Below are 23,547 nucleotides of genomic sequence, written 5' to 3' on the forward strand. Positions count from 1 at the left end.
TGAGATTCTCTATTTCAGTTGAAGCCCACAGACAGGGAAATAATCTGCCCAAGGTCAGGTTGCGAACGGATGGTGAAGCCACAGCCTGAACTGGCCCGTGACTCCTGTATCCATTGGATACCACCGGTCTGTGCCAGTGATCCCCCCCCTCCCCAGCCCTCTCCGTCCCTTCCCCGCACCCGCCTCCGATGCCTAAACAGATTTCACTGACATACTTTGAGTTCGGACCAACTTTGCTTTCCTCCCTCCTCCATAGAATGTCCCCCTTCCAGTGCGGTCTACAGGCACACTCTTTTATTCTTTCTCCTGCTTTACAAATCAGTGACAGCTTTCTCCGTAGACGTCTCCCATCCTAGGGCTTTAATCCCCTCCATTAGCATATTGGGCCCAGAGATCCCTTGTTGTGAAATAAGCAACCGACCTAAATCCACCATATGTCCCCGATTTTTCTAGGACAGCCCCAATTTAAAATATTCCATCCATTGTCTTATCAGCCTAAGTGTCTTGATTTTTGGTTTAGAAAATAATGTCCCTTTAACTCTATCTGGCCCTGCCATCCTAGCCTTTTCCAGCCATTTGGCTCTGGGGCATAACTGGGTAATCCAATTATCATTCACCTGGGATTTTTCTTCTCCTGAGTCCACCCAAATGTTGGAACTGCCAGGATTTCTGGGTGAGTCTGAAAATTACAGGCTAATGAAGCAAGGAAATGCATTCTTGCTCTTATGTTTCTCCTCCCTCCCCCTCACCCCCCCTCCCCCTGGCAGCAGACCTGTGGCAGTGTCTGTTCATTGGGGTTTAGGTTTAGGTCACCAGGATGTAGGGCTTCGTATCACTTCACCTGTAAAATAGGAAGAAAGTAACTTATCACATTGGTTATAGGGCAGGAGATTCTGTCTGGAATCTTAAGATACCTGCACAGCTAAGTAGTTTGGGTTTTATTCAGATTAACACACTTTTATTAGGCCCCTGCTTCATACAAAGCACTGCGCTAGCCACACTGGGGAATATAAAAGTGATTTTCCCCCATAGGATCTGTGTTTGGAAGCACCCACACTTTTGGATCAGCTGATAAACTGTGTTTCCCACCGCTTCTATACCTGAATTCCAGTCCCTGCAAGATAGGAACCAAAGTTTCTGGTTTGGCTCACTCACAGGGGCTGGCTTGTTTCACAGAGGGTCCAGCAGATGGGTAATGGTGCTCTTTTGGCACCTGCCCTTTCCAGGCACTCTTCATCATGTGCGCCCTGCCCACCCAAGATCTGTTTCCAGGCTTGTCTATACACACTGGGAAGAATAGGTGCCTTTTCTCTCCAGCCTTAATCTTGAGAAAGTAGGTAGTTTCTTGTGCACTTCTGTTCTTGAATTGGTTTCTCAGTTATCCAACTGTGTTTGCTTGAGCAGTCTCTCCTGCTGTCACTCCTTTTTTTTTTTTTTTTTTAAGGCTGTTGTTTTACTCATTTGTGGCACATAGATGCTTAAGGCATATTGGGATTCCATCATGTACTCACCTCCCAGCTTTTTCCACTTCTCTTCCAGGTGTGGCTTGATTTCCAAATTATCTTTGTCAGGCATACTCAATGTATATGACTTCCACTTTCCTCTGAGGAAGGAGGAAACTCCAGCTCTTCTTTCTGTCTGGATAATGGATAATGATTCTCTTAGCTGGAGGATTCGTCAGCCATGGTCTCTCTGCATTTCAGTGGAGGATAAGCTTTTAGGAAGGTGGTGTTACGCTTCTCCAGATATATCTCCTCTGTCACTGACTTTTTAGTCTCAGCTGATTGATCCTGAGACTTCTCCTGCCCCCAAGGCCCCCTCCCCCATCTTTGACCCTGTGTCTGCTACTTGCTCTGGCTCAGCCCCAGAATCCACTCTTTTTCAGACCACATCCTTTTTCCTGCCTTACTCATTTCCTGTCTCAGATACTTTGGATCCTTTAGTTCTGATCTTTCCGAGGGGAAGAGAATAAACTAAGAGAAAAGGAATACATGGATAGATGATCTTATAAAATTGAACTGTTCTTTCTCACTCTTAGGCTGTCCCTAGGGAGAGTTTTCTTGTTTAAGAGAAAAAGAAATGATGACTGAGAATTAAGAACCTCCACCTGTGAGTCCATGTCTTTTTGTCTTTTTTTTCCCCTGTTGTAAATGTATAAAGAGGATCACATAGAGTCTTAGACTCTTCTCTAAATCTCTGTCCTCCTTTGGGCTGTGGGCCTCATGTTAGGCATTTGGTAACCATTTGCCAAATAAAGTTCACCCACTTCCTATCAGAGTCCTTCAGTTTCAGCTCGCATGAATCAGTAAGCCAAAATAGAATTTAAATTTTAAGAACTAGGGAATGGGGTGATGGTTCCAGTTCTGATAATACTGCTCCACGTTAGTACGATATCTCCCAAGGGTTTTTTTCCCTCTTTCTTTGTATCATTCCAAGTTTATGGTAAAGTTCTCCCAGCTATCCAGTGTCCTGTAATCTCCAGACAGATTTGGTCAGGTCCTCAAAAAAGATTCTCTTGTGAAAAGATACATTTACTAGAGAGGAGAGTAGGGAAATGAGAATAAGGAGCCTTCATAAGTGATATTTTCTTTTATTCCCTTTGTTTTGTGCCATTTTGCAACTGGAAGATGAGGATGATGACTTTCTGTGGTCAGTAGGAATCTCACCAAAGTGGCTGTAGAGAGATGCTATTGTGTTTTCCACCCCCGTGGAAAAGCAGGGTGAGGACTGGCTGCCTTATGCAATCTGCCCCCATGAGGCCTTTGTGCCAGTAACAGAAATGACTCTCTCTGTAGTGACTTGGCACCTTGTTTGGTGGAAAGCAAAGCTGGCCTATCCCTCAAGATAGATGTACGAACACATGTAGATTTGTATTTTAAAAGTTTTTATGGCGTGGCTTAAACTATAATGTGAGTCACCACTTAAAGATTCTGAGTATGTTTTCTCTTAAAAAATTAAGAAATGTGCCTGTTTAAGGTTACTTATTCACATCTCAAATAGATGTAGGTTTCATTTTGAGCATTAACTTACTTCAAAATTTCAGTTTGAATTACCAGCTATAGCAGACCACTGATTTGAGAAACTCAGAGGCAAGCCACACCAGGTTCAACTTTTTGACACTTGGGGAATTGTTAAAAAAAATAACCATTTGTTTATCCAAGGCAAAAAATCGTATAGATTCTGGACTTTTTCCCATCAATAACAAAAATAGAGTATGATTGACATAGTCAAGAAATGGAGTTTCTTGTTACATAGTTAACCAAGAGTTATACAATCAGGGATTTAGTTTTTTGTTTTTTGTTTTTTTTTAATATTTATTTATTTATTTATTTATTTATTTATTTATTTATTTATTTTAGGGATTTAGTTTTTGGAGAAAGAAAGTGTAGTAAGAAACCTAGCACATAATTTAATTATTGTTGTATACATTCATTGTAAGATCATCACAGCCAGCAGGGTAAACTTTTTTTTTTTTTTTAATTTTTATTTATTTATGATAGTCACAGAGAGAGAGGAGAGAGAGAGAGAGAGGCAGAGACACAGGCAGAGGGAAAAGCAGGCTCCATGCACCGGGAGCCCGACGTGGGATTCGATCCCAGGTCCCCAGGATCACGCCCTGGGCCAAAGGCAGGCGCCAAACCGCTGCGCCACCCAGGGATCCCCCAGCAGGGTAAACTTAATAGGGTTTTTTTTTTTTTTCCCTTCCCCTTCCAGATTATTTATAGTTAGTGAAAAAGGATGTGCTTTCCTTTTCTTTCAATTTCCAAATGATTTTTTTAGTTTAGATAAGTCCAAAAGAAGAGCATGTTCTTTCGATGTCACAACGAAAGGATTGTTATTAAACAGACATTGCCAGTTCTGAGATAAATCCAGATGTTGAAGAAAATCCCAGTTTGCTACTAGGGCTGCCTCTAAAGCAAATATCTGTTTCCTGGATGATTTTCTTCTCAGCAGTGAAATTTATTACTGCTTCTCTTATGAGATGACTGTCAGATGCCATGTCACAACTAGCCCTTCTCCAGCAGATTAGGAGGACCAGGCTTGAGACTGTTGGCAAGATAATGAGAGCTCTTGACCATTGGAGGTTATTGTTAAGGCTTTAGTTGCGTGGCTATTATGTCTCAAATAGTGTATGATTATCCCTAGTTACTGATATCTTTCGCTTATTTGAAACCATCCATATGTGGCCTAAATGCATACAATTCAAATGAATCATAATCTATATTAATCCAATCTATATTTAGACATGTTTAAACAATCAAAGCAAATGACACTTTGAATTGAAACAAAATTGATGCCGATCAGATACCGTTTTTACAAAATCAGTGAAGTCTGCGTTTTCAGGCTTCCAGAGTCAGTATTAGTCTGTGTCTGTCAGCTGATTGGTAGCAAAGGAGGATGATTACAGACTTGGACAATGGTTTTAGGAAGGAAGAAAAAATGTCTGCCAGGAGCAGAACCGGTCAGGAGGGTTGGTTTGCAAGATAAGTATCATCTATCCCATTATATGGGCAAGACAGCTGAGTCTTAGCTTTTTCCCCATGGTCTCTGTCCCCCCTCCCCTGCCCTCCTCTCTCTTCCATTTACCTAAGAGTATTAGTGCTCCTACAGTTGCTAAATAAATAAAGGCAGGGTATCAGGCAACTTAGTGGCCTTTCCTTATTATCAACCTGAAAATAATTAAGGAATTTACTAAACATTTTAGCTGTTTCCTGTCTTTTTTTTAACTGTTGGAAATCCATCTTCCATGATTTTATCTTCAGCCCTTTAACTTTTCACTAAACTACCTCCTAGCGTTACAATTTCCATAAATTTACTATTCCAGCGCTAAAGTGGCTCTTCAGTTGCTCCATAGTTATCCTGTCTGGCATCTGAGGCTCCGTGTCTGTGGGATACCCTGGGACTCTTTATGAAAGAACCAACCGTATGGAAAGCGAGTGTGGTGGTTGCCTTGTCCTTGGGATTAATGAGTGTTGAAGGTGAATTGAGACATTTGGTTCGCCCTGGAGGCAGGTGCATTTCTGTTATGTTGCTGCCATTGTCAAAGTGGAAGTAACGTTTCTCCTTGAAGCCTGACCTCAAGAGAACCAGAACAGGATACCCTGTGTAGACCAGGGTGTCTAAGGAACATGAATGGTACCTGAGTTTGGGCCAATGGAAGAATAGCTCTGCCCTGGAGCTATAAGAAGCCAGGCTCTGTGAGAGCAAGATTAAGAGATTAAGAGATTAATACCTCACGTTTCAGTAATGTTAGCCCTCCTACAGCCTGTTCCACTGTGTTGTTCCTGCATTATCTTATATAATCCTTACTGTAGCCATGTGAGGCAGGTCTAAGTACCCATTTTACAGATAAGGAAATTAAGGCCTCGAGTAACTTGTCCAGGAACATACTAGGATTTAAGCCTAAGGGCTCTGTGATCCCAAAGTCTTAACTGCCACGTCGCACAGCTTCTAAATGGGATCAGTGCCAGGAATTGTACATACAGTAATTCTAACTAACACTCACCGTAACCTTGCAAGATATTTTGGCAGTATGATCCTCATTTTTATAGATAGGGAGACTGAGGCTCAGTGCTTCAAGCTCACAGATAAATCAGAGATGGAAACAGAATACAGAACATGAACCCAGAGGTACTGACTCAGGCCTAGACCCAGCACTCCTTCCACTCTGCTGTTCTGACTTCCATCTTCTGTGATCTTGCCGTCTCCCGTGGAGAGCCTATCCTGTTGGTTCAGACATTTTGTCTTGTGAAGTCCAGCACCTGCTAGAGAACTATGATGGGAGAATATCTGGGAGCTGTCAACGTAGCAGTGGATACTGAGAGACTGGCTTCATCTAAGTAGGAGTCTGAAAACTCTCGTTGCCTCCCTGCAGTCAGAGTCAGCTATTATTCCCTGGTGCATTGCCCTGTCCTGTGGGAAGTCACCCTGCGGTCCTGCAGGTGCTGCTGCTGAGCGTGGTCTGGTTGCCTGAGGACCCTGTTGCAGGAGTCCGCCTGTGGGCCGGGAAGCAGTTCCTGCAGCTGTTTGGAAATCCCCCAGTGCTCCCGTTGTCCTGACCTGCATGGGGGAGGGTGGCTGTGCGCTCCATTGATTCCTTCCTTCATAGCTGGGGGTGGCAGCTTGGAAAACATTCAGCTGTTTACAATTCAGCTTATGTACACTGTAGCTGGGGATTGTGGGTGAGTCAGAAGGGCTGCTCTCTCTGCCTGTGTCCTAAGAGACAGCAGGAAAGTCAGCTGTATGGTAATGGCTGCCAGGGAGGAGGAGGAGGAGCCTCCCTAACAGATGCCTCAACCAGAGTCACTCAGCCCAGATGCTTAAGATCTGAGAAGCACGTCTGCCCGCCAATCCTCTTAACCCAGACTCAGCGAGGTCATTTTGCTGTGACACATGAGAGCAGGTTTGGGGCTACCTGGTTCAGCCTCCCTTTCGTTCTGCTGGCCCCCTCCCCTGCAGGACCCCAGGCATGGCCTGTGAGCCTCCCCTCCCCTCCCCTTCCCGTAACTGCTCAGCCGAGTGCCCAGAGTGCTCCTCCTGTCACGGTCCCCTCATGAGAAACGTTGGTCAGAGCAGGCTGCTCTTGTTTGGCAGAGCCCAGGAAGGTACTCTGAGAAGCAGGATGGAGATGGCCATAGCCTGCTGTGTGCCCTCGAGGTAAGGATTTCTTCTGTATCTGACAGTTAGATCCTTAGCAGAATTGAAAAAGTTAAAACATTTGGCATTGGTGCCTACTGCCTTCTGGTACTCAGGGTGGGAAGGGGTGTGTCTTCCTCACTACGAAGAGTTCCGTTTGTGCGTGTTTTATAAGGTACTGCCTTCCAAATATATGGCATCCACTCTTGCCTTGATTCTAAAATGCACACTTTTCCTCACCTGAAAAAATAAGATGCTAGACTCTGGTCCTGTGTGATCTAGTGCTCATGATATAGAATAATCACTCTCTACTTCCATGGCTCCCACAAGCACCTTACCTCGAGGACACAAGCAGGCTGTCTCCAAATGGGGAGGAAAGCGAGCTGCCTGTCAGGTGGTTCACAGCAAGGTGTGAATGACTGCAGGTGTCTATTCGCATTTTAAAGAAGGTTTTTAACCAAATAAATCTCTGATTGATGGACTCAAGTCAGGGTCCCAGGATGGAGCCACCAGTCCTTCTTCCCTCCTCCCCTGCCCCTCATCTCCCCTCTACCTATATCCACCCACCCCTTCTCTCTTATTGCCAGCCTCCACTTCACTTTCCTACCTCCCCCTGGTGGAGCGATTCCAACAAATGGGCACTTACGAAATAACTTACCTCCCTCACTTTCAGAATGGCACCATAATGGGCCAAATATAACTAAAGGGATTGTAAGAGTGGCCGGCCGACTTCACCACCCTCAGCTTAGTGTGCTGTGCTACCGCCCACCAGGCCAGCTGCTCTCCGCCTCCTGGATATGGTTTCCCTGACTGGCACTTTGCAGGTGCTCTACATGGGCTCCCTAGAGCAGGCAGTTCTTTAGGAATCCTGCTGTCCCCCATCCTGGCCACATGACTGGGCCTGCTAAGGTGAGGCACAGAGTGTGTGATTTCAGAGCCAGGGGCCTGGAGAAAATGCTCCATGTTGTATAAGCAGCCTTGTTTTGCCATTTGTCGAACAGGATTTGCCGCAGGCAAATGACCCATGTTATCGCCTACTTTGCTTCCTTAAATTCTTCCTTAACTTCATTAGCTCTGTTTGAACTCCTGCAATAGTCAGGGAAGGGTAGTTAGAAGTCTTGTAAATTAAAACACTCCTCCTAAGAAATAGTGAAAGGGATTAAAAGGGAAAAGAGGGGGAATGAGTGGGAAAAATTAGAGAGGAAGACAAACCATGAGAGACTCCCAACTCTGGAAAACAAATAAAGGGTTACGGAAGAGGAGGTGGGTTAGATGCTCCCTCCTCACCACCTTCACCACCACTGAAGCTTGGCCTGACTTCACCTCCCTCAGCCTCTTGCTCATGGCATCCGGGCCTCCACCTTTCAGATTCGGGTGCCTAGCTGTGTATAATGGCCTTTGAGACTTGTGGGGATCTCCAACCACAACACCAGCCTCAGGCTGGTGGCAGAAAGGGGTAACTGGGTGACAGGCATTGAGGAGGGCACTTGATGGGATGAGCACTGGGTGTTATATGTTGGCAAATACAAATTCAATTTAAAAATTAAAAAATAATGGGATGTTTGGGTGGCTCAGTGATTGGGCGCGGCTGCCTTCAGGTCAGGGCGTGGTCCCAGGGTTCCAGGATCGAGTCCCCGGCTGCCTCAAGGAGCCTGCTTCTCCCTCTGCCTGTATCTCTGGCTCTCTGTGTGTCTCATGAATAAATAAATAAAATCTTTAATAAAAAAAAAAACACTCCTCCTGTCTGGAGAAAATAGAAATGAACGCCATGGACTAGGCTGAGGAGGTAGAAGCAGCTCTGCTTGGCCTCCATTCCTTCTGAAGTCAGGTCTTGAAGATGACTTGTTTTAGGAACAAACACAATGAGTGGCCAGGCCATCTGAAATACCCATAATAACTTAGTCCTAAACCATATTCCAGCATAACTGATTTTTGTTGTATCTGTGCATGTAAAGAACATAAGAATCGGTTCTAAAATGGCCCAGATTTTGCATAGCTGTAGCCAGCCAGACCTCTATCTTAAGTGGGCAGGAGAGCTAGCTCAGCCTCTCTGGACATCTGAGGGCAGGGCCACTTTATAGGAGCCTCCCAGCTTCTGTCTCTAGAGGTCATCATGCCTTTCCAGATGCCTGGAGCCTGCACACATATTTCAAAGCAGCCAGGGAATCCAGAACTTCAGCCTTCAGGGCAACTTCATGCTTCTTAGTGAAGAAATCCTTGCCCTAACAGGAAGAAATGGGTCAAGGAATAGCTCTTGTTCTTTATAACCAGGTACCCAGAAATGCTAGCCCTATAGAAGGCACTGGCCTACCTGCTCTCAAATCATTATAGCCTCAGTAAGTCCTTTACAAATCTCAAATGGTACCAAGTTTCCCGTTTGAGACTTAGGAGACAGACCTGCAAATACTGAGACCATGGATTCTAGACCATCCAGTTTAACAGACATTATGTAGCTATCCTATAGCAGACATGGGGTTAGCCTCTTAAAGAGTCAGAGATAACAAATCATAGCTCATGCCTAAAGAAACTTGTTCTGCCTAGCAGAAGGGACTAACCCCGAAGTAGATAATCTCACAAACAGGCTGCTGGGTGGTTCTTATTTTATCTAGCCCCTATAAGGGCTCTTTCTGCCAGAGCCTGTGAATGAGACCAGAACTGAGAAGCAGCCTAGAGGTCGAAACATATATAGTATAACAACTTCCCCAGAACAAACTACCCTGTTCATTCCTATCTGAATACTTGGCCCTTTGTGGGCAGCTTCATTGAAGGTTAGATGCTCCCTCCTCACCACCTTCACCACCACTGAAGCTTGGCCTGACTTCACCTCCCTCAGCCTCTTGCTCATGGCATCCGGGCCTCCACCTTTCAGATTCGGGTGCCTAGCTGTGTATAATGGCCTTTGAGACTTGTGGGGATCTCCAACCGCAACACCAGCCTCAGGACTGGTCAAGAGGATTCAGGGATCCCTGGGTGGCTCAGCGGTTTAGCGCCTGCCTTTGGCCCAGGGCGTGATCCTGAAGTCCTAGGATCGAGTCCCACTTCGGGCTCCCTGCGTGGAGCCTGCTTCTCCCTCTGTGTCTCTGCCTCTCTTTCTGTGTCTCTCATGAATAAATAAAATCTTTTAAAAAAGAATTCAGGAAGGAAGAATTCCTAAGACCGAGTCTTTCTTTCTCTTTATCTTTTATCCAGCCTCGAAGCCGGCAGGACAGGTTTCTGCAAGTTTCCCTATTAAGCTGCTTTCCCTCAAACAGGCTGCAGAGCAGTCTGGGAGAGTGGGAAGTAGATTAAATTAATCTCAGCATGCTGAGCGTGGCAGGGGGTAAGATTGTGTTTGGTCATTCCAGAAATAGCCCAAACTCCTTTGTGCCTAAAGCAGATGAGGGGGCCTTGGCCTCCAAGATGACTGCAAACCTTTGTATATTCATAAAACACCCTCCCTCTGTCCCCTGGCTTCTGTCTCTTTTGCCAACCTGTCCCAGAGTTACAATGGAGAGGGATCAGTTCTAACGTTAGGGCGAAAGGATTTATGTGTTTGTTCTGCTTAATAAGATCCTTTTTTTTTTTAAGATTCCAAAAAGCCTTTGCGTCAGCTCTGTAGACCCTGAGCTACTGAATGTATCTGTTCACTACTGTATTTGGCACGAGGAAAGAATCTGACCTCAAGAGGTATGCCCGCACGCTGCGCTGCCCCGCCTTGCAGTGCCCCAGTGCCCCAGCGCACAGGAATAGATGCTGCTCTGAGAGCTCTGAGAGAGGGGAGGGAATGGGGTAGGGGGCGGGGAGACAAGTGAGGATGGAGAGATCCCATAAAAGGAGACAAGATATCAGAAGCAGTTTGGTGATGAATCTCCATGAAAAGCTGGAGGTGGGAGTGATCCCAGAATCCAAGAAGAGTAGATTAATTCCACAGAGGTATTAAAAACGAAAACAAGGGAGTCACACTTATTTCCTTCCTCCTGTGCTAAGTCAGGAACTGGACTGTGTTGAAAAGAATCAAAACAAAAACCTCACCAACCTAGTCTCTTCCATCAGTGCACTTGATTTTTATGTTAGTGTTGACTGGCTCCCTGACTTGGAAAGATGTAAACAGAACGCAAAGGATGATGATGAACTCAGCCTTTTGTGTAAAGAACAGTTGAAGCCACAGAGGGAGTTTGGCCAAGAGGAGAGAAGACACACTGTGGTCATGAGTGAAGTGCTTCCTGAAACTGAGGAGCATTTATTTCTTGAGCACTTCCTAGTGTACCAGTATGGCTCTGCTGCTGATTATCTCCCCTGGCCCTCCTAGCCACCTGACATGGGAGGGTAGATACTGTAATTGTCCTTATTTTATGGCTGATGAAACTGAGGCTGAGAGAGAGAGGTCAAGGACTTGCCCCTAATTCACTTGAGTGATAAAGACCTGACTCTAAGCCCATGATCTGAGCCCATGTTTTTGCCCTTCTTTCAAATATTGATTACCCTTGTTCTGCATGGTCTTAAGGAACAGATCCAGGGTGGGTGGGCAGAAATTAACAATATTTTTGGCTCCATAGTAAGGAAGAACTTTTTAAATTTTTTTTTTTTTTTTTTTTAATTTATGATAGGCACACAGTGAGAGAGAGAGAGGCAGAGACACAGGCAGAGGGAGAAGCAGGCTCCATGCACCGGGAGCCCGATGTGGGATTCGATCCCGGGTCTCCAGGATCGCGCCCTGGGCCAAAGGCAGGCGCCAAACCGCTGCGCCACCCAGGGATCCCCTTTTTTTTAAATTTTTTTTTTTTAATTTATTTATGATAGGCACACAGTGAGAGAGAGAGAGGCAGAGACACAGGCAGAGGGAGAAGCAGGCTCCATGCACCGGGAGCCCGATGTGGGATTCGATCCCGGGAAGGAAGAACTTTTTAAATGAACTGTCCGCAATAAGAACAAAGTACACTGGAATTTGTTACCAGCAGAGATAGTAAGTTCCTTTGTCATTGGAGGTATTTAAACAAATGCCCAGGGTGGGAGTATTGTAGAGAAGGTTCAAGCATTGCATTGGTACGGGGTTGAACCAACCTTTCTAATTGTGCGATTCTATAATCTGTAATTAGAGAAATTGGGATATTTACTAGAAGGAAATAGGCACCATCTAAAAATAAGATGTTAACTTATATTTGGTTTTATATTTTGGTTTTATATTTTAACATTTATCATTTTAAGAAAAATATATTTTTTACACATTTAAAATATTAAAAGAAAACTATGTAAATGCAGGCTTAAATGTTTAAAATTTCAAAGCAGAGAAATTTTTTTTTTTATTTTTTTTTAAATTTTTATTTATTTATGATAGTCAGAGAGAGAGAGAGGCAGAGACACAGGCAGAGGGAGAAGCAGGCTCCATGCAGGGAGCCCGATGTGGGATTCGATCCCGGGTCTCCAGGATCGCGCCCTGGGCCAAAGGCAGGCGCCAAACCGCTGTGCCACCCAGGGATCCCAAAGCAGAGAAATTTAATTTGATTGATTCAATTTGATTAACTCAGTCTTGCTAGTTATTCATGGACAATTGAGGAAAGATTTGTTGTTATTGTTGCCAAACACCTTTATAGTTTAGAAAGACTAACTCTAAAGGGGAATGTTTCCATCTCTACAGTAAAGTCAGAGCTGTCAAAAAATTTTTTTCAAGTGACTATGAACACTGAAGGGAATTTTTCTAACTTGCCAGTGTGACTGTCTCAAACAAAAATTAATTTGAAACAGTCTCATCATTCATGTCTCTTGGATGACTCTCGCTCAGCTCTGAAATTTATTATTGAATTACAGAAGTCTGAGGAGTGATGGCACGGGTCATAGCACATTATTTTTCATCAAACAAGATTTATTCTAGTTTATCGAGCATTAGGACTGCAAGTAAGAAAATGAACCAGTTATAAACCTTTTCTAAAATGAGTTTGTTGTTATTTCTCCATGCTCCATATCTGACACTGGATTCCTGTTCCTTGGTGGGATTTGCAATCTTTAGCAGGAAGTTAGAGTATCGACATATAAAGTCTTGTGCAAAAATCACTTAACTAATGTACTGAAATCATTTTTCAAGTATGTAACACACAGGGTTATGTTTAATGTTAATAGGCTTGTTGCAATAAAGAAATGGCTTTTTCTTTCTCTTTTTTCTTTTTTAGGAAGTTCCAGGTTACAGGCAACCTCAGCTCACACAGTTGGTGGTGGTAGAGAATGGTCCTGTTTAGGGGTGGGGAGGGGGTAGCAAAAGTGAGGTAAAGAATTGTTGCTCCTCGAAAGCATGGGGCAGCTCAGAGAGGGGCTGGCCAAGTGGAGAAGAGGAAGTTCCCTGTGGTGTATTCTGGAGAGGCACCTCGTAGCACACTTTTTTTTTTTTTTTTTTAAAGATTTTATTTATTTGAGAGAGAGTGGGAGTGCACATGAGTAGGGGGAGGAGCAGAGGGAGAGGGAAAATCTCAAGCAGACTCCCTGCTGAGCATGGAGCCCAACACAGGGTTTAATCTCACAACCCCAAGATCATGACCTGAGCTAAAATCAAGAGTTGGGCACTCAACCAACTGAGCCACTCATGTCCTTCAGAGGGTGGCCAGGGGATTTCTTCGGAGGAAGACCAGTAGGCCCATGAGGAAGGAGACTTCAGGAAGGGTTGTCCACAGAGGGAAGGACACTGTGGTTGGGTGAGGACCAGACCATATGTGGAGCTGAGAACAGGGCAAGGAGGGCTTAATCAAGAGCACGGGGCCAGCAGAAGCAGCACAGAGTCCCATAGCCTCAGCGACCTTCTTGGGGGAGAAATTGAATGTGTGTATATCTCAGCACATGACCTCAGACAACCAGCCTCTGGATCACACTGTGTTCACTTGGGGCCCAGTCCTCTTGTTCCCTTTGCGTTCATCTCGGGGGGTCAGTAATTTGACATTTCACAGGATGCTTAAAGTGGAATCCTTTCCCATGGATCATCAGAGAAGATGTAACCTCTCTCCCCATCATACCTCCAAACCCCATACCTACTACAGCTTTTCCTCCTGGTTGTGGAGGTCACCTTGTAGATATGTCTTCTCCCTGGAACTAAAGATGATCGTGTTTGTCCAAATCAATATTGAGTGCGGTCTTACCTCCTCAAAGAAAATTGTTATTTAACTTGGTCGTACAGTTGGGCAATTAAATTCTGCTTAGCTGATGAGCTACCTCATTTCAGACTGATGACAGTCACACTTGGCGGCATGTCCACCGACTCTACTACTTTTTAAATAGTCATTGAGGGAGGGGACTGACTCCTTGTTTTGCGTTGTCATCTGGCTCCATGGAAAAAGCCAGGCACATGCTGAGTCCCTGCTCTCATGCTGGTCTGGACCTGGTTCTGACCTTCCCTGCTTGTGTCTTCCTACTCTCCCTTGTACAGAGACAGGGCAGGGCATTGTTCATGCACTGACCGACCTCAGCAGCCCCGGCATGACCTCAGGGAACGGAAACTCTGCCTCCAGCATCACCGGCACTGCCCCCCAGAATGGTGAGAATAAACCACCACAGGCCATTGTGAAACCCCAAATCCTGACGCATGTTATCGAAGGGTTTGTGATCCAGGAGGGGGCGGAGCCTTTCCCGGTACGGACTACTTCTTTTCCCCTCTTTTGTTTTTGTTTTTTGAAGTATATTTTGGATGTGTATTAGAATATTTTTACATTTCCATGTAAAATTTCCAAAAATGTAAACGGTTTGCTCTTTCCTTGCTGATTTCCCCCCAAAAAAGAATGTCAAGAACCATTTTCTTTCTAGGATTGAGTGTCTTCCTAGGGTCCAGAAGGGATCGGTGATTAGGAATAATTGGCAAGGGCCCCTTGGTTAGAAGTGGCCACACACAGACTCAGCTGTGTCCCTGCTTGGTGTTGTGTGACCTCCCCCCCTTAGTTAGAAGGGAGTTCACATTGGGGTGTTTTGGGACAAGAAGATGGGTTTGGGGAAATGAGACCTCATTTAGTTTTGAATGCCAGGACCTCTGAATGGCAGAATTTTGTGAGAGAACAAAAGCAAAGTGCGTAGAACAGAATTTTCAAGATGTGTCTTGAAATGAAGATCAGAGAACAGGGTTGTAGCCTGAGCTGCTTTTCTGGGGTCAGAGCCTTGAAAAGAGTGAATGAGAGTGAGGGTACTTTAGAAAGGGTGCAATCAGATGTCTCCGGTGAAAGCATAAGACCAAAGGGAAATATAAAAGAATCAAGAAAATGCCATATTCAAACAAAGCAACCAGAGCTGACTGTGCAGTATGAGTTGGTGAGGAGAGGTGGCGCTGCTCCGTAGATGGGAGGAGCCCAGGGACAGGTGCACACCGGCCTCTCCGGTGATGAAATTATCTGGCTGTTAAAGAATCCCATCTCCATGGGATGCCATCTGCCTTTTGCTCATTCTTTGAGTCCATGAATGGTTTCAGTAGTCAGTGGAAGACTCTAAGCTTGATTAACTGAGCTGGATGAACTGCCCTCCTAAAATGTCAGAAGACAAATAGGCTCTTGTTCATTTTCCCTCCGAAGGTTGCTCAAGGCCCCTGGTAGAGAAATCCACCTGGAGCACCTTAGCTATAAGCTCCAGCCATGTCACATCCCCTCCCTCATTAGACTAGGTCTTCGACTTGGCCTTATAGAGAAACTGCAGAAACCAACTAATCTCACAGGGTGGATGCAGATTGAATAACACTCCAGTACCACCTAGGGATCTAACTGCCAGGATGCCTGAACAGAGGCAACAAACGAAGGACCAACAGAGTGAATAAGCCAGTCTAGGATCCTGGCCACCATGGTGGGCATTTACCCTGTGGCCCAGAGTCTGTTCCTTCCTGCGCTCCTGCACGGCTGCCTGCACCTCTGGCTCAAGTAGAACAGTGAGAAGGTGGAGGACAGTAGGAAACCAGAAATGATTGCAGAGTGTGCCCTGTCCTACACACACTCACACCCATGGCCTCAGCTGTATGCCTGTCCCGTGACATGTGAGCACCGGGTCCTGGCAGTTGTTCTGGTGGTACAGGAAACTTGATTTCTGCCTCTGTCTCTGCTCCTTAGTCACTTGGAAGAATAGGTATTTTCCTAACCTCCGAAGCTGTCCTGGACTGAAGCCATTGCAGCACTTTGGTGACAATTGGCATCTTGCCTCATGAGCTACACAGCAAAATAGGGCCTTGAGCAAGGCACACTGGGATGATGATGTAGAGGCTGGCATCTGCGCCTCGATGCATTATATATGTAATTTTGATGAGGCTGGATAGCAACCTAACCCTCATGATTTCCATTGTTACCATGTCCTCTAGGTGGGACGCTCGTCCCTGCTGGTGGGGAATCTCAAGAAGAAATATGCACAAGGGTTCTTGCCTGAGAAACTTCCACAGCAGGATCATACCACCACCACTGATTCTGAGATGGAGGAGCCCTATCTGCAAGGTAGGCATCTCACCCTGAACGCTAGGGCCTTCTGATTTGGCTGAACTGACCAGGAAAGAGACAAGGCTGCAAAGGCTGGCCCTACACACTTCCTCTCTTACTATCCATGGAGGAACGCTGACCAGGGAGTATGTAACTTCCCTGTCCCTAGAAAACAAGGAAGGGGGAAAGCCCCTGCCCTTGAGGAACTGTTGCCTGCCTCTCCTCCAGCCCCACTCCAGCCAGCCAGAGGGGCCCAAGAGTTGCTTTTCCTGTGGGAGTCCTTGGCAAGAGGTAGCAGTGGTGCAGGCAAGGGGGCCCTTCCCTCACCACCTGAGCTGCACTCAGCCCCTGGGGCCCGGTTTTCAGGCACCTCCGTGGCCAGGCCAGGGCTGCACTTGCAGCATGAGTCACTCACTCAGTGGGCCCTATGGAGGTTACAGAACTCCTGGGTTCTGTGATCCAGGTCAGCAGTGAACTAGTACATCACCATAGGGTAGGATAGTTCCAGATCAGTTGTGACAGTACCCAGAGTAATCCCAGTCTCTAGCCAGGGTCATAAGGAGGGGTGCTGATTCTTTACCACCTGTGTTTGCCTCAGGCTCACAGCGCTTAGGAAAGAAACCTGGCAGGTATCCAGGGGCCATCACCAAACACCACTGGGTACTTTCCAAGGTGGGAGAAGCAGCTCTTCCCAAACCAGTGGCGAAAGCAGCTGGGCATTTTCCAAGCTAGACCACCACTGCGTGTCACAGCTTATTGGGACAGGAGGAAGAGGCAGGGCAGAGAAGGAAGGCTTTGTGGGGGGCTGTCCGGGGTCCTGTGGGAATTGGTCCTCTAAACACTCACTCTAACTTCCATACCTTCCAGAATCCAAAGAGGAGGGTATTCCCCTCAAACTCAAGTGTGAGCTCTGTGGCCGGGTGGACTTTGCCTACAAGTTCAAGCGTTCTAAGCGTTTCTGTTCCATGGCATGTGCAAAGAGGTGAGTGACCTCGGCCCCGCTGTCGTGCCAGCCCCTCCCCCTCCTCAAGATTGCACCTCGTGTCCTCCCCTCTTCAATGATAGTCCATCCTGGGCACCCTAGGTGGAGCTCAGCTGCCTTCTGGTTTCCTCTACCTCCCTGGAAGCAACCTCCTGTCACTAATCCACCAGGTACTAGAACCCAGAACTCAAGTGAGCAGCTCTGAGTCCAAGGAAAGGAAGCAGTGTTTTAGCTTGGCTGTCCCTCCTGGGCCCATTGAATCCTTGGCAGGTGTCCCCTTGGGGTAAGCCCTCCACCAGAAGCTTCACCTGGAGCCCCTGCCCTAGTTAACAGATGTTCTCTGTGAGCTCTCACACAGCATAGGCCAGGGACCCTGGTCAGGTGCAGTGTCGTGTACTGAGAGCCTGTCATGGGCCAGGCACTGCACTAGGCAGTCGGTATGCCCTGTGTCACCTAATATTCAGAGTAACCGTGAGGCAGGGAAGTCTGCTGTCCCCTTATACTCGCTAGCAGACTAAGGCACCAAGGATAAGTAACTGCCCAGTGTCATGGAGTTGAGAGTCAAACTCATCTGACTCTAAAGCCCTACATGGGCTTCGTACTAAGGTGGGAGTGGCACTGACCCTGAAGCCCTGAGCCCTCAGAAGAATAGAAATCCCTAGAGCCCTGCCCACTGGAATAAGGCTCTCCTCAGATCTGTACCAGAGGTCATCGGGGTGCCTTTGTGAAGCTTTGCCAAGCTACAGGCAGACTTCGTTTTACTGTGCTTCGCAGATACTGCCTTTTTTTTTTTTTTTTTTTTTTAACAAATTGAAGGTGTGTGACAGCCCTGTGTCAGACAAGGCTGCCGGCACCATTTTTCCAACAGAGTTTGCTCATTTTGTGTCTCTGTGTCACATTTTGGTAATTCTCACAATATTTCAGACTTTTTCATTATTATGGTGATCTGTGGTCTTTGATATTACCGTAGTGATTGTTTGGGGGTGCCACAAACTGTAACCACATAAATGGTAAACTTAATCAGTAAATGTCTTCTGTTTCCTCCGCTCCACCGACTGACTGTTCCCCTGTCTGTCTCTCTCTCCTCGGGCCTCCCTATTCCTAGAGACATGACAATGTTGAAATTAGGCCCATTAATAACCCTACAGTGACCTCTGAGTATTCAAGTGAAAGAAGTGTGGTGCGCCTCTCACTTGAAATCAAAAGCTAGAAATGATTAGGCTTCGTGAGAAGCACTCATTGAAAGCTGAGACAGCCTGAAAGCTAGGTCTCTTGCACCAAACGGCCAAGTTGTGAATGCAAAGGGAAAGTTCTTGAAGGAAATTAAAAGTACTACTCCAGTGAGCACATGAATGATACAAAAGCAAAACCTTTGCCCTATTGCCCATACGGAGAAAGTGTGAGTGGTCTGGATAGAAGGTCAAACCTGCCACAACATTCCCTGAAGCCGAAGCCCAATCCAGAGTAAGGCCTAATTGTCTTCAATTCTGTCAAGGCTGAGAGAGGCGAGGAAGCTGCAGGAGAAAAGTCAGGCAGCCCGGGTGGCTCAGCGGTTTAGCACTGCCTTCAGCCCAGGGCGTGATCCTGGAGACCTGGGATCGAGTCCTACATCGGGCTCCCTGCAGGGAGCTTCTCCCTCTGCCTATGTCTTTGCCTCTCTCTCTCTCTCTCTCCCCCCCTCCCTCCCTCTCTCTCTCTCTCTCTCGAATAAATAAATAAATAATCTTAAAAAAAAAGATTCTCTAAAAAAAAAAAGAAGAAGAAAAGTCCATGAGGTTTAAGGAAAGAAGCCACCTCCATAGCATAAAAGTGCATAGTGAAGCAGCAAGTGCTGATGTAGAAGCCACACAGCAGGTTATCCAGAAGATCTAGCTCAGATTGTTGGTGAAGATGGCTATGTTAAGCCATAGATTTTCAGTGCAGACGAAACCGCCTTCTACTGGAAGAAGATGCCATCCAGGACTTTTTGATAGCTAGAGAGAAGTCAGTGCCTGGCTTCAAAGGACAGGCTGACTTTCTTGTTAGGGGCTAATGCAGCTGGTGAGTTTGGGTTGAAGCTAGTGTTCACCCAGTATTCTGAAGATCTTAGGGCCCTTAAGAATTGTGCTAAGTCTATGCTGCCTGTGCCCTGTTGATGGAACAACAAAGCCTGCATGATAGTACATATGTTTATAATATGGTTTAGTAAATATTTTAAGTCTAGTGTTGAGACCTACTGCTCAGGAACAAAAGATTTCTTTGCAAATATTACTGCTCACTGACCGTGTACCTGGTTACCCATGAGCTCTGATGGAGATGTGCAATGAGATTCACTGTTTTCATGCCTGCTAGCACATCATCCATAATGCATGCGGCCCATGGATCAAGGAGTAATTTCGACTTTTCAAATCTTTTTTTAAAAAATGTATTTTGTAAGGCTCTAGTTGCCATAGATACAGATTCCACTGGTGGATCTGGGCAAAGTCAATTAAAAATCTTATAGAAAGGATTCACCATTCTAGATGCTGTTAGGAAGTCATTCAGGATTCAGGGGAAGTGCTTAAAATATCAACATTAATAGGGATTTGGAAGAAGTTGATTCCCACCTCCTAGGTGATTGTGATGGGTTCAATACTCCAGTGGCGGAAGTAGCTGTAGGTGTTGTGGAAATAGCCAGAGAACTAGAATTGGAGGTGGAGCCTAAAGATGTGATTAAATTGCTGTAATCTCTCTTTTTTTAAAAGATTTTATTTATTTATTTATTTATTTATTTATTTATTTATTTATTTATTTGAGAGAAAACAAGTGCTAGGAGAGAGAGAGCACACAAGAAGTGGGGGGTAGGGGAGAGGGGAAAGCAGACTCCCCACTGAGCAGGGAGCCTGATGGGGGGGCTCTATCCCAGGACCCCAGGGTCAGGACCTGAGCCGAAGGCAGATGCTTCACCTACCAAGCCACCCACTCGTCCCTGCATTGCTGCAGTCTCATGATAAAAACTTCAGTGAGGGATCCCTGGGTGGCGCAGCGGTTTGGCGCCTGCCTTTGGCCCAGGGCGCGATCCTGGAGACCCGGGATCGAATCCCACATCGGGCTCCCGGTGCATGGAGCCTGCTTCTCCCTCTGCCTATGTTTCTGCCTCTCTCTCTCTCTCTCTATGTGACTATCATAAATAAATAAAATTAAAAAAAAAAAAAAAAAAAAACTTCAGTGAATGAGGAATTACTTCTTAGGAATGAGCAAAAGTGTGGTTTCTTAAGGAAGAGTCTCCTGCTGGTAAAGATGTTGTGAAGATTGTTGAAATGACAACCAAGGATTTACAATATCAAATAAACTCCGTTGATAAAGTGGCAGGGTTTGAGAGGATTGACTCGTTTTGAAAGCAATTCTATGGGTGTAAGATGCTGTCAGACAGCATTGTACGCTACAGAGAAATCATTCGTGAAAGGAAGAGTCCATTGATGTGGCAAATTTTTCACCATTATCTATTTTTTCTTAAATTTTTTTTAAAGATTGATTTATGTATTGGACAGAGCATGCGTGCATGTGCACACAAGCAAGTGGAGGGCCAAGGAGAGAAGCAGACTCCCTGCTGAGCGTGGAACCTCGATCCCATGACCTAGAGATCATGACCTCAGCTGAATTGAGAGTCAGGTGCTTAACCCACTGAGCCACCCAGGCTCCCCTATCATCGTGTAATAAACTTCAGTGTAGTGTAAACAATTACTACTTTTATATGCCCGGGAAATTTAAAAAACTGAGTACTTTATTGCCTATCAGATGTGGAACAGAGCCTGCAGTATCTCTGAGGCACATTTGCACTTTCCAGCAGGACAGTAGACCGTTATTTCCTGACACAGGGAATATTTAGCGTACGATATGTCAGCCATGAGTTCTTACAGTGATCCAAGTTGTGTCCAGTGCTTTACACACATTAGCTCATATAATTAATCAGACCAGGTTTAGAAAGTGAGTCATCCCATCCATAGCTCCAGATGAGGAAACTGAGGCTCAGCAGTCCAGTGACTTGCACTAAGTCAGCCAGCCAGTAGGAAGTGATAAACTCAGCATCGGAGCAGATGGATGGACTCCTGTATTGCTGGAGCGCCTGGCTGCAATCATGCTACCAGGGGCCCACATGCCCCATGATGGCTCTGACTCCCCTGTTCCTCTGACTCGCAGGTACAACGTGGGATGCACCAAACGAGTGGGGCTTTTCTACCCAGACGAGAGCAAGCTGCAGATGGCAGGAATCACAACCCACAACCGCCGTCGGGCCAGCAAAGCCAGTCTGCCCACACTTACAAAGGATACCAAGAAGCAGGTGAGAGTCTGGCCAAGCAAAGCTACATTGTCCCAAGTCCCTACCAACTTCCCTTCCTAACAAACCCAGGATGCCCACATTCCTTTTCCAGTGCTGACTTAAGTATATTCCGTCATGTTCTCATTTCTCACAAACCGTCACATCAAGCCCTTCCCAGGTCCTATAATGGGCCCCAGCATTTATACCCACAGATGCTTGTGAGGTGATTTCCTGTGTCAGTGACCTTGCCCCTCTCCAGCTCTCCCCTTCCAGCTTGCCTCCATCCTTCTGGGGCCATGGAAATGGGGTCTCCTCTGCCTGGCCTGGTGAAGAGACAGACTGTCCCTGTTATCTTATACCTTACATGGAGGGCCAGGTATGGAGGCAGCCTGCAGCCTTTCCCTACCTGTACCTTGTGGCCTCCTCGAATCCAAAGCACTGAGTTCTTGAAACCTCTACCAGGAACACGGGTGTTTGTTCAGTGCAGATTTTGTAGCCCCACTTGTGTGCCAGGCGTGCCATCTGGCATTGAGGCTGAGTCGCCCTGCAGGAACCCACAGCTTCATGGAACATTTCATAGCCTCATGGTTTCGCTGTTCGTCATCATTTGGGTCAGAAACCTCTGTAATCTGACGAAGGCTGTGACTGATCATGCACACGCACAGGAAATTTTAAGACTCTTTCACAGATCACCCCTGAACTCTCTAGAGCCCTGGCTTCAAACCCCACCTCTAGAAGAAACAGTAGGCATAGATAGAATCAGATTGGTGCGGTGCGCTGCCAGCAGGAGTACTGGGAGGGACCCTACTCTGCATCAGGTCAGAGAGGGGACAACCCAGAAGATGCTTTTTGATCTAAGCACTCAAAGGTATGTAGTCACAGACCAAGTAGGAGGGGGAGACTGCCTGCCTTCGCCCATCACTCTGCTGGAGACCTAGAGTCGGTTTATCACCCCATCCTGAAGCCAGCTGTTTCTCTCTGCTCCCAGCCAACAGGCATTATGCCGCTTTCAGTTACGGCTGCATTGCAGCTGACACACAGCCAGGAGGACTCCAGCCGTTGCTCGGATAACTCAAGCTATGAGGAGCCCTTGTCACCCATCTCGGCCAGCTCATCCACCTCCCGCCGGCGACAAGGCCAGCGGGACCTGGAGTTCCCTGACATGCACATGCGGGACCTGATGGGCATGGGGCACCACTTCCTGCCAAGTGAGCCCACCAAATGGAATGTGGAAGACGTCTACGAATTCATCCGCTCCCTGCCAGGTAAGGCCCCTGCAAGTCCCATGCCTAACTGGAATAGTGACCCATGAGAGAGGGGGAGGGACCTTCCCTCCCACTGCTGGGAAATGACTCAGTCAATGACTCAGGTTCAGAAATAGGAGTGCAGAGGTGAATCAGTGCGATCCCTGCCTGGAAGGGCTTACATTTCACTACAGAACACAACCGTAAATGGTACCCTACAGGGGTACCTAATGCCATCATTAGGTGCATTTCCTGGCGTGGCAAGTGGTCTGTGTGAGAGGCAGAGGGGACAGCGCATCAAGGCCGTGTCTCCTCTGGGCCAGGGTACAAGAGGAGTCAAGTGGGAGTGTAGGGAACCTGTCCAGGAGAACATCAGCATAGGAAGAGGTAAGCCGAATGACAGTGGGCAGGCAGGCCTTGGCTGGTTGGAGAGGCGACAGCAGGGTGCAGCTTGAGCAGAGGCACTGAGATGTGGAAGTGTATGATGTAGCTGGGAAACCACACAGAAGCCTGCTAGGGGAGTGTACGTGGCTTTGAGGGCTAGAATTTAGGAGTGAGCCTTGAAAGACAGACCTCATGTTACTCACAGGTACTTTCAGTGGGATCCCAAAGCTTCTCTACTGTTGTTTCTGCCAGTGTCACCCAGCTACTGGCCACGTCAGGTATGGATGGCAGCCACAGTCCTGTTGCTCAGAGACGAGTAGGAGTAGCGGTGGAGAGCACAGACTTGTCTGTCAGAACTGGGCTCACATCCTGGCTCTGCCCCTTTAGTTCAGTGTGTTAGTCATCTATTGCCACATTCCCAGAATTTGCCACCACACAGTACAGTAGCTCAGGAATCTGGGAGTGGCTTGGCCAGACATTTTTGCCACAGGGTCTTTATGAGGTTGTCATTAAGATGTGGACCAAGGCTTCCATGAGCCTGTAGGATCTATTTTAAGGTGCCCTGCTCCCCTCATCTCCAGGAGGGTATGGCTGCCCACAGAAGGCATCCATTCCTCTCCAAACGGGCCC

General features: G+C 46.6%; 1 protein-coding gene and 1 long non-coding RNA gene across 9 annotated transcripts in view; one reads left to right on the plus strand and one right to left on the minus strand.

Moving 5' to 3' along the window:
• The window catches only part of PHC2 (polyhomeotic homolog 2), a 123,251-nt gene that overhangs the window by 96,110 nt on the left and 3,594 nt on the right, over positions 1-23,547 (plus strand). For 7 of the 8 annotated variants that reach the window (XM_072827287.1, XM_072827290.1, XM_072827288.1 and 4 more), the window contains 5 exons: positions 14,021-14,223; positions 15,917-16,046; positions 16,896-17,010; positions 21,169-21,310; positions 22,278-22,554. In XM_072827287.1, coding sequence (XP_072683388.1) covers positions 14,021-14,223; positions 15,917-16,046; positions 16,896-17,010; positions 21,169-21,310; positions 22,278-22,554 — 867 coding nt within the window. Of the gene's footprint in view, positions 1-10,223; positions 10,303-14,020; positions 14,224-15,916; positions 16,047-16,895; positions 17,011-21,168; positions 21,311-22,277; positions 22,555-23,547 lie in introns of those variants that run through there. The other variant, XM_072827293.1, reaches the window with a different exon arrangement.
• LOC140634005 (uncharacterized) lies at positions 763-23,306 on the minus strand. Its single transcript, XR_012031577.1, has 3 exons — positions 23,121-23,306; positions 1,512-1,638; positions 763-841 (listed from the first exon to the last, which is right to left on the minus strand). It is a non-coding gene; the product is annotated as an uncharacterized lncRNA (long non-coding RNA).

Source organism: Canis lupus, chromosome 5 (genome assembly GCF_048164855.1).
Source record: "Canis lupus baileyi chromosome 5, mCanLup2.hap1, whole genome shotgun sequence".
NCBI lineage: Eukaryota > Metazoa > Chordata > Mammalia > Carnivora > Canidae > Canis > Canis lupus.